We start from the raw sequence: 11,191 nt of genomic DNA on the forward strand, positions 1-11,191 counted from the left end.
ATCAGAACTTATAGAAATGTTAACAGTTGTAAAAAGAAAAAAAAAAGGTTGGTTCCTAATGGGATATTTTAGGAAGTTATTTAAAATTATTGTTCTAAAAATTAGCTAGAATAAGCAAAGCTCGAGTTACACTGCTCAAGTTAATGCTGATGACATTCTGGTATCAGAGCAACCATCTCTCAGCTGTTCTGCAATAGAACAGATGGGGTCTCATTGCCAAGAACAAGGTCAGCCCCTTTAAGGCTTGATTCGAAGAATGAACAAAATGCATCTTACTCTAAAGCATTTCTAAAAGCTGAGTAAAGATAAATTCTTCCTTGGACAGCCACTCCAACACTTTACTCGCTTTGCTCCACCTCTGAAAATTATGCACACATGTGCACATGCACATAACACCCCCCTCCCTCCACATACATTGACTGAACTTTGAAATACCAAAAGGCTATGTTCAATTGCTGGTCTCCCCATAGTGGCTAGCTAGGAAGTTCACAAGTGGGTCATGATGGAGGCCAGCCATGCTTAATGACCAGAAGTGTATCACCTCTAAACATGCTTCAGTTGTGACCCAACAGCCAGGCATTTTTCTAATCTATTTCTAAGCCATCCCTAGCAACATGAAAAAGCAAAAAGGCATAGCAGAGGATGGTTTTGATCCACTGCCATTCGTGCTATGGGACCAGCATCCATCCATTGTGCTCTTTGGCTAAGTCCACTGCAGAGATGGTAACCAAACCCAGACTTTCTGTAACAAAGCCAATATTTTTATCCACTAACCCACAATTTACTTGAAAATAAGAATGCCAACACTCGCCTCAGGCCCAGAGCTCAATTTCACCTTTTTTTTTTAATGGGCATCTTCTAACACCTGCACATTACTTTGAGACCCTGTATCTTTCTGTAAAATAAAAGTATCTATTCATCTGAAGTCAATGAGCTCAAGCTGCATGTAACTAGATGCACAAATTGTATTTAACCAATTATTTTACAGTGGTAACCTTGGGTTACAAACACCTCGGGTTACAAACACTGCTAACCTGGAAGTAGTACCTCAGTTTAAGAACTTTACCTCAGGATGAGAACAGAAATCGCACGGCGGGAGGCCCCATTAGCTAAAGTGGTGCTTCAGGTTAAGAACAGTTTCAGGTTAAGAACAGACCTCCAGAACAAATTAAGTTCTTAATCAGAGGTACCACTGTAATTGTTAAAAAACACCCCTAGCCCTCAGGCCAGAATCTGAAGTAACGACAAAAGTCTGCCTAAGAAGCTGAGCATAAACGTCATCAACAACAACCCCTGGCCCAGTCACCAAATCATAATCAATCACTGTTGATTTGAACTTTAAAGAGTAGGAGAGATGTCCACGAAGTTGTAATGTCAGTGCAATGACTTTGGGTTGTGGAACTTCCCCTTCTTCTCCACTCCCCATGTGCTCCCGGGGTTCTTTCAACCCTATGGAGCAGATCTGAGGAGCAGGGGGAGACACATGGGGACAGCAGAGAGAAGGGAAGTTCCACTGTGCAAAGACAAATCCTTGCCCTAACAGAACTACTTCACTGGACATTGCCCTGTGAGCTTAACAAGCTGAAAACCCTAGAAAATATTTTAAAATCATCCTTGTAAAGAAGTTCGTGTAAATCGCTAGCCTGTAAACATTTTAGTAGCCTGCTGAGGGCTGGCAGAGGAGGAACAGAGAACCCCTGTTCCTCCTACAGCAGCCCACTCTACTCCTGTGCTTTCCTTCTCTGGCAGCCGGTTCAGCTGCTGCGCTGAGCACTGAGGATGGACAGAGCATTCACTTGCATGCATGGAGTTCCTCGTCGCCTATGGCTACCAGGCTAGTGCTTAAATACAAGGCGTGGTACCAATATCATTATAGTTAAAGTGACTGCATTCCACACAAGATAGAAGGGTTGTGTTCCAAAGCCCTTCATCAGGTTTCAGCAGGACATAGCTGATACTGTTATATGCATACCTCCCTTTCAGATTTTCAAGTTCCCTGTGGTGAAGCATACTTCTCATGTGCTCATCCATCTCCTAAAAGCAGAAAAAGTGTTAAAGTATAAATAGCCAGAAAGCAGAGCATAATTAAGTACTCCTCATCCATCTATCAATTTCCTCCTATTAAATTTTGTCAGTTTGTTTGATGGCTTATCCCACTATCCACTGTTTTTTACTGGCGTTAGAATGCGAAATCACCTTTGCGGAAAAGGTGGCACTAAACAGAGGAGAAACAAAGTTTAATAATATAGAAATGAAGATGGGATATCTGCTTTTATACTGTTCATAGAGCACATTATACATGTTCTGTTCTACAAATATATAATATTCTCTCTCTGTCTCTTAGGATTCAATTATTTGATTAGGCAACTATTTCACACACTCTTTTGGGTTTTGTGTATGGATCTGAAAAGGCTTGCACATTTCCAGCCATTTTTTCTCATTAGTTTCCTTTGTATAATCATATCTAGGTCTTTTACATGCTCTTCTTCCCTCCCAATTATATACCTTCCCTCCCCGGTTATATGTGCGATTATATTTAGCCTCCATTTCTTAAATGTATACTATCCAGAGAGCCACATTAGAAGATTTATGAGCGATCACAAAGCACACAGTGTTAAGGATAACTGGGCAATACTTAAGTATTTTGGCTCAACAATGTTAAAATGTGTATTGTGCTAGTCTAATTTGTTTCTGGGAATTCATCCTGTAGTTTAGTGTGTACTCTGGGCAGAAAGTGAGGCTAGTCTCTGTAGCAGAGCTCTGAGAAATCCGACTCTCTGCTCATGGGGACGTGTCAGTTCTAATAGAAGAGAAAATAGTTATTAAGAGACCTCTCCCACCCACCCCTTCTCCTCCTCAAAAATTCCTCGGTGGTTGAGGACTTGACCTGACCTATACAAATGCATTTCGTCTTATTCTATTTTTGCTCTGAGAGCTCTGCCTGATTAACTTCTTCTAAGGTCCAATTCTTACTTTACATTTTGTACCCAAGCAAACATTACATGTGCACCTCACCAGGTATGAAGGGTGTATACACGTACAATTCAATCTGAATTACTTTCAGAAATTCAATTTTCCTGGCCACCACTTCCAATGTGGGGGTTTTTTGGGGGGGGGCACCCAGCTGATTCTTTTATTGTTTACCCACATACGTGGGTCCACAGGGAATCATATATTTAATTCCCCACAGAGAGGCCCTTTTGTAAATTCCAGTGCCATCATCTGAAGCATGGTCGGTGGAAACATGAAAAGGGGCTTTCTCTGAGCACCACACAGGATGCAGAACACATTGCCACAGAAGAGTCACTTAACCCCTTCTCTGTTGTTACTCTGCTCTCAGCTTAAGAGCTTTTTAGGCCCTTTTTCACTTTAACTTTTTGTTTCTCCTGGAGTAAAGCTATGGTGCTTGCTGTTGTTTCTTAACATTGTGAGCTTAGTATTTATTATTATCATAATTAATATGCAGTGGTTTTAATGTAATGAAAGCCACCCTGAACAACTGTGGAAATACCTCTGGAAAATTAAGATATGCATCTTAAATCAACATAGCCTCTTTCAGAAAACTACATTTTATTGGGATAGTTGACATTTCAGTTTACCTTTTTTGAGCTGTATATGATGTGACACAATATACATTTTCTTTCTCGGACCATAGTGAACACTTTGAAAATGTCTTATCCGACCCCTACAAACAGGGAAAAAATAAACCGTATTCAGTAACACTTCAACCGTTTCCTAGTTTTTATGAAAAAACAAGTGCGACATTAAAACAACCAAGCACACCATTTTATTTTCATACTGTCATTCACATCTTCACTTTAGCTATAGTTCTTTTTCATAGCAACCTAACTGCTATCTCTCTTTGATCAAGTACTGTACTACAGTAATGTTTCTGAGCACCAATGGTGGCCATTTAATCTTGGACTAGAAGAAGGATACATTGAAGAACCGAAATACGTTGGATAAAATTCAAATTTTACTTGCACAAATGGTGCAATTTAATGACATTATTGTCATGAAAGCATAGTTCTTTTGTAAGAACTACATTTTTATCATTTTTCTTGCTATTTCAGATGAAAATCAAATCAAAGTTTTGATAAACTCAAGATAAAAATCAAATCAAAGTTTTGATAAATTTAAGATAAAACCGGGAGCATGTCTTGACCACTACAAAAAACGATTGAGTTTTAAAGATAAAGCAGCATATGATGAATAAAATAGCAAATGCTATATAGCAATGCCATCACACAGCACATCAGTTTTTGTTCACATCCTAAACAGTCAGGTTAAAGTAGATATATGCAAATATGTCTTCTACACTGTTTATTTAACCATTCTAGATATTCATACTAACAGATATATCAGAAATATGTATAACTGCTTTGAGTAGTATATAACGGTAGGTATTTTTTTACAATTGAGTGGTATATAGCTTTATTAGATAGATAGATAGATAGATAGATAGATGATAGATAGATAGATGATAGAATATGAAATTAGGCATTTCAGGAAGCAGTAATTTAAGTCCAATATTTTTCGGGGGGGGGGGTCTCCTTCTTGGAATAAACTGTCTGAAGGTGAACTGTCACATGGTGAATGCATAGGGCTTTGCAAACTAAGATGCAGCTGGTGAATGGTAAGAGCAATAGCTATGAGCCCCACTTTCTATGTTGGTTTTGGGCTCTTATTGGGGCATCTTAGGTTAACTGCCAGCCGCTACTGCTAATACAGGAATAACACTGCACTAACATACAAATTTATTTTAAGAACTACTGAGATAATAGGTGGGATGTGATAACAATAAATACTTAATAGTATTCTTCTTAACGAGTATTAAACAGGAAGTCACACTGGGCTAAACACAAGCTCTGGGGCTTGTGTTGCCTTCTCCTAACTGAAACAGACAATCCTACTATAGTAATATTATAGTATATTGAGAATACCAGACAACATGCGCAGATAGATTACAGGACATGACTGCATAAAAGTATTTTTCAAGAAACATAGGTCGAGGGTCAATATTTAAAACACCCTTAATACAGGACACAAACTGCTGCATAACTGCTACTATGTTAAGAGACTGCAGAATCTGCCATTATTAGAATGCATGCTTTCATCTTTCTTGTACCATTTGTACACACTGACTACCAGTTACATGCAGGAACTGCTGAAGGTTTTAACTCACAGGAAGGAATGTTTCTGAAGTATAAAGCACAGTTGTAAGTACGGTAACTGAGGAAGAGCTCTTATGTAGAGAGAGTCATCAATAAACTACCCGGTAAAATTCTGTCAGGTACAGACATTTAAGGTTTTGTGTGTTTTGTGTTATGCTGGAAAATGTCTCCCACTCCAAGCAGAAAACTTTAAAGCATCTATTCCGGGGGGGGGGGGGGGGGAGCAGCCCAACCCTCAATAGCTGCGGCATAACTTTCATGACTCTAAGATGAAAAGAATGCCGTTCAAGATCACTACAGTCAAGCGGCAAAATTATAAACATCCCTTTAAACTTCTGAAGCTTACTTTAATGTGAAAAGGAACTTGCGAGTATTCTTAAAAGCAGGAGGTGCTAATCCTTATACGGAATATTATGGATTTCCTTGTCGGCTATAACCTGCTCTCTGTGCCTAATATTCTATGTGAGCATTGCTTTGTAGTTGATGAATTAATGCTCACTGTATGTTTAGCATATTGCTTAAAATTGGCTCAGTGTTTCTGGAATTTGTTGGGCAGAAGGGAAGCCAAATACTTAATGGGCACAGCAAGGTCACTAGAGTAGGCCCGGCTTTTAGAATCAGTTAGCACAGTCCGTTAAAGTGACTTTTACCAAGCGGATCTAAAATTACACCTGCTTTGGTGAATTAGAGTATCAGAGTAATTATACGTGATCACAAGAGGAGTTTAAAAGGATTCCCGTCAGCTGCCCAATCAACTGCAGCCACTTATGAGAGGAGGCTAAAAATACTGGCAGAGGTCAGCTGCTATTGGCTGTCACTATGGGAGGCAAGGGCAAGCTTCTTTCTGCAAAGGGACCGCTCAGACTGCACTCAAAGAGGCAACAGGTTCTGGTCTAGAATCAAGTTCTCAAGGGCTCTTTCATGTCACCCAGGGAAGGTCACAGGAGGAATAAAATGCCTGTGAAGAAAAGAGGGGTACAGCAGGGCCCTCCTTGTTCTACTTGTGAGCCAGGGGACCTCACGCATCCATTTACCTGGCAGGTGTGACACTCCTTGCGCCACACCCGCTTGGATACAGCAGGCAAAGCAAGGAAACTAAGGACCATTTGGGCAATGGGAGCAGCACAGGGAGTGAGGATAGGCTGGTTCAAAAGAGGAACAAGGAATCTATGTAAAGAGGTGGCAGAACCCCAAAGCGCAGGCTTTCCTCCAATGAAAGAAGGGAACCAGTTTCCTAGAGCAGAAGGCAAGAGTTCTGGGAGCAGATAAAGTGCTATGGGAGGCAATCCCTCAGGAATCCTGGGTCCAAGCCATTAGGGCCGGCCGGCCGGCCGAACCTTTTTCAGACCAACAGCCACATTCCTTCTGGGCAGCCTTCCAGGAGCCACATACCAGCGGCAGGTGAAGCCAGAGGCAAAAGTGGAAGGAGCAACAAATGTAAATTTTGCCTTTGTACAGTAACTGAGGTCCTAGACACCCTTTGAATCACCCATGGAGGGGAGCATGAGAATGGAAGGACACATTTCAGGTGGGCAAAAACACTCAAGGGGTTGCAAACAAGGCCAGTGAGAGGTGTGGTCTGGGAAGAGTTCTGAGGACCAGGTAGAGAGGCTTGGAGGGCTGCATTTCGCCCACCCCTGCATTAAGTCTTTAAAGGTAATCATCAATAAGTTGAGCTGTGCCTTGGAGCAAACTGGCAGTCTGAAGACACAGAACAGATATAACATGGTCCAATGGTTATGTGGCCACTAAAATCCTTGCTGCTACATTCCAGATCAACTGCAGCTTCCAAAGACTCTTCAAAGGTAGTTCCATGCATAACACATTGCCCTTCCTATATAATAAAAAATAAAACATTTATATCCCACCTTTCCTCCAAGAAACTCAAGATAGCCTACACAGTTCTTCCTCCCCACATTTTATCCTGCCAACCATCCTCTGAAGTAAGTCAGGCTGAGAGACAGTGAACTTCATGGCAGAGTGGGGACTTGAATCCAGGTCCCCCAGGCCCAAATCCAACACTCTAACCATTACACTACACTGGTTATTCCAGGGACTGACCAGGACTTTGAGAGGATCACAGGCTGAAGCAGTCGGAAACTCACCTAGGGTAGTCAGGAAACCTTTTGGCTCCACCTTGCTCCAAAGGTGGATGTACCACACCTTTCAGAGGTTAGAAGCTTTTGAGAGTTGAAAATGACCACATATTGCCCCTCCATACCCAGATCACCCTCCTGTACAGAACAAAAAAAAACCAAGTTCAGAGTATTCTCCTGGACCTATGGTTGCCATGGAGGCAGAACCTCCAAACCTACCCCACAGCGCTTTTTAGGAAGTAGTGAGTGGTGGGACCCAGTACAGTTTGGCATCCATCTGTCTAGAGCAGGGGTCGGCAATTTTTTTTGCCACAGGCCGGTCCACTATCCCTCAGACCTTGTGGCAGGCCAGAGAAGCAGCACTGGAGGGGGGGAGTTGGAAGAAGAGGTGTGGGGGGCAGGTAGTCCTCCTCCCCACCCCCCAGGCGCTGCGCTTACCTTCCCTGGGGCTGCTGCCACCACTGCCACCGCTTCTCATGGGTAGGCAGAGCGAGCTCGTCTGCTCCGCTCTCTGGCCCAACAGGAGCACCAGGGCAGCGGTGGCGGTGGGAAGATGAGTGACACGAAAGGGCTGGCTCCAGAGAGGGGATGCTTAAAATTGCGCTCATCCAGCCCCCTTCCTCCTCTAGGCAGGGCGGGGAGAAGCCAGGAGGAGGGAGGGAGGAGGCACCACCACGGTGTGGGGGGTGGGAATGGAATGGCGCAGAAAAAAATGGCACAGCCCAAACGAACAGAATCCCCATGCTGATCCACAAACAGTTTGCGGGCTGGATCCTGAAGGCAATTGGGCTTGATCCGGCCCTCGGGCCTTAGTTTGCCAAGCCCTGGTCTAGAGATAATGGAGTGCGCCTCCAGGGGCAAAGCCAAACTGCTGAAGAACCACAGTGCCTGCTGCAAAGATCGGCAACTAATAACTACTGCCTCCCACACTCTTTTTGCTGCTTTAGCACAGAAGTGACCTTTCCGGGGCACAAGCTTGGGCAGTGTGGACCTTGAGCTTGTTTGAAGGTTCTAGCAGGGGAGCGCAGCTATCGTATACCCTTGACCGAAGAACGGTACACTCCTTCTATCTGGGATGGTTGTCCTCTTCCACAGAGCGCGCAGCTTCGGGAGGGACGCACATGGAGCAGTGAGGGAGGAAGGTGACACCCGCCTAGCCAGCCAGATCAGCCGAATCAACCCTGGCGATCAATGGGGTGACAGATGTCGCAGCCAGATCGCCCTCACATGCTTGGGCAGTGTGTATGGAGGTCCTGGCATGCCCAGTTGACAAGACCCTCCCTCTCGGCTTCATTGTTTAGCACCAGCTCGATGGCACTGTGGAAACAACGGTTCCATGAAGTTTACTGAGTGACCTCAGGCCAATCAGTCTGACCTAACTCACAGGGTTGTGACAAGGATGAAATAGAGCGGTGGAACCATGTATGCCACTTTGAGTGCCTCAGCAGAAAGGCAGGATATAAATGTAACAAACAAACTACATAAGCAAATGTTCTGATGTCTATTCCAGGCGTGTCCAACAGGTAGATCGTGATCTACTGGTAGATCCTGGTTGACCTCTGGCCCATCAGTGATCTCCTTACAAAAAAAGCAAGGATACCCTTTGGCTTCCTAAAAAAAGCTCAGGCTCCACAACTTTGGCTTCCTAAAAAAAGCTCCACAACTTTCAGTAGTAGATCACTTGCGATCTACAGTATTAAAAAACTGGCAGACTATTGGGAGTTGGACATCCCAGACTCTATTCCAGGGGTCAGCAAACTTTTTCAGCAGGGGGCCGGTCCACTGTCCCTCAGACCTTGTGGGGGGCCGGACTATATATTTTTTTTGGGGGGGGGGGAATGAACGAATTCCTATGCCCCACAAATAACCCAGAGATGCATTTTAAATAAACGGACACATTCTACTCATGTAAAAACACGCTGATTCCTGGACCGTCCGCGGGGTGGATTGAGAAGGCGATTGGGCCGGATCTGGCCCCCGGGCCTTAGGTTGCCTACCCATGCTCTATTCCAACCAGAACACCACCTAGTGGAGAAAACCAGCCATAATGCCCACTTCTGCAGCAGACCACAAAACCAAATCATACACCACATAAGAACTCCTGTGCTACATACAGAATTGCAACCTGCCCCTCCTAACTGCACTGGACAGTGTCAACCCAGAAGCTATCACCCAGCAAAATGGTCCAGACAGGCCCATCCACCACCGCAACCTTCTCCAGGGACTTGCTGCAGCAGATCCAAATGAGAATCATTTCACACTACAGGAAACACCTGTGCCCACATCTTACCTGCAACTGCATGCTGGAAATAAATAGCAGATTTGCTTCTCAAATAAGTAAGTTTGGCTGTGCCACAGATAAAAGATAAACTCTTCTCTTTCAAGGAAAATGTTGTCTCATCAAATGCTTTCATGGCCTCAGTGGTGCAAAGTGCCTTCCATCAGCTTCAGTTGGTGACCCAGCTATACTCTTATGTAGACAGGGATAACCTAACTTCTGTTGTCTATGCTCTGGTAACTTTTGCAATATTTTGAAGACAGTTCAGACACTGTAGATGCAGAATTCAGTGGCCAGGTCACTCACCAAGGAAAGATGGTCTGCGCACAGAACACCAATTCTGGCCTGACTGCATTGGCTACCAGATAGCTTCCGGGCCCAATTCAAAGTGCTGGATTTGACCTAAGAAGCTTTATGCAGCTCAGGACCCGAATGCCTCAGGGTCTGCCTCTCTCCAAATGAACCAACCCAGATGTTAAGACTTGATATCACCGTAACTCTTAAGTTTGGGTCATAATTGACAATTACCAGTTTCAGACTTCAAAACAAACTACATATATATATATAAAATTGTACTAAGGTTTATTCTCATTTGTTCTTTGCAGACTGCATTCATATCTGTTACATCAGACAACTCTTGAAAGGCTTACAAGTTACACAAACACTTTTTAGAATGATCCAAGAAAATGTGTCAAACAACATTATGGAAGTATTGGAAAAACTACACCTCTGAAGTATTCCCGAAAGTGCCCCAAAGTTTCCACACCACAGTTTAAGAAGCACTAGCAGATGTCGACGCACCCATTTGCAACAGCATATTAAAATATATGCAAAACGTGTACATTAATGGTTAGCCTCCCCTTACTTTATAGGATGCTCCTAATTACAATGCTGTCTGCATGGTGCGTACAAGTTGTGAAAGCTATAATGCAAGAAAATTGATGTCTCCGATATCACCCCAACAAGGTTTCTAGATTAGGCTTTTACTGCCACAAGTGGGGCTTTGTCCTCCAATGTGTGCTTCAAAAGTACAAAATCTCGCGCAAAGGCTGCTTGCACGCTGCCCTCCAGCCTTACGTGCTCGGAAGCCCTAACAACTTCATTTAAGATGGTTCCCCCGAACTGCCCCATCCCACAAACAACCGTAGCTGTAGGTCTCGCATACTCGTGACCTACAGCCACCCCATCTACATTGCCGCCGTGCCTGCGCTTAATCTCAGCCTCTCCTCCTCCCCACGCACTGGAGAGCCAGGCACCGCCCGTCCACCTCTCAGTACTCACAGGTCGTACCCTCCTCACCCCGCTGCGTAGCCCAGGCCCATCGCCCAGCAAGATGGGCTGGCCACGGCCCCCTCCCTCCTCCGCCGCCTCCTGCTCCTACTCCGGACACTTGCCGACCCGAAAGAGACCCGCGCCACAACGCAGGAAGCGCCCCCATCGATTCAGCCAATCGGAAAGCCCAGACCGTACGCGCCCTTGCATTCTGGGAAGAGTAGTTTTCGCGCCTCACAGAACCCGACTCGGCGGCGCTCTTTCCGACGGGAAACGACTCTTGCGAGAGAAAATTGTGGCCACGGCCTTAGGGCGCGGGGCATTTCGGGAGTTGTAGTTTTGCTCCCGGAGGCGGCGGAACTTGGGCACTT

The 11,191-nt window shown here is 44.6% G+C and overlaps 1 protein-coding gene across 2 annotated transcripts in view; it reads right to left on the bottom strand.

The window, feature by feature from the left end:
* The window catches only part of ZNF106 (zinc finger protein 106), a 42,888-nt gene extending 31,947 nt beyond the window's left edge, over window positions 1-10,941 (bottom strand). Inside the window, exons 1-3 of one of the 2 annotated variants that reach the window (XM_079964248.1) lie at window positions 10,830-10,931; window positions 3,600-3,685; window positions 1,973-2,034 (exon numbers count right to left, since the gene is read on the bottom strand). In XM_079964248.1, the coding sequence (XP_079820374.1) occupies window positions 1,973-2,034; window positions 3,600-3,653 (116 nt within the window). In that variant the 5' untranslated portion in view covers window positions 3,654-3,685; window positions 10,830-10,931. Of the gene's footprint in view, window positions 1-1,972; window positions 2,035-3,599; window positions 3,686-10,829 lie in introns of both variants that reach the window. The other variant, XM_079964249.1, reaches the window with a different exon arrangement.
* Between the last annotated feature and the right edge of the window lie 250 nt (window positions 10,942-11,191).

This window comes from Podarcis cretensis (assembly GCF_951804945.1).
Source record: "Podarcis cretensis genome assembly, chromosome: 1".
Classification (NCBI taxonomy): Eukaryota; Metazoa; Chordata; class Lepidosauria; order Squamata; family Lacertidae; genus Podarcis; species Podarcis cretensis.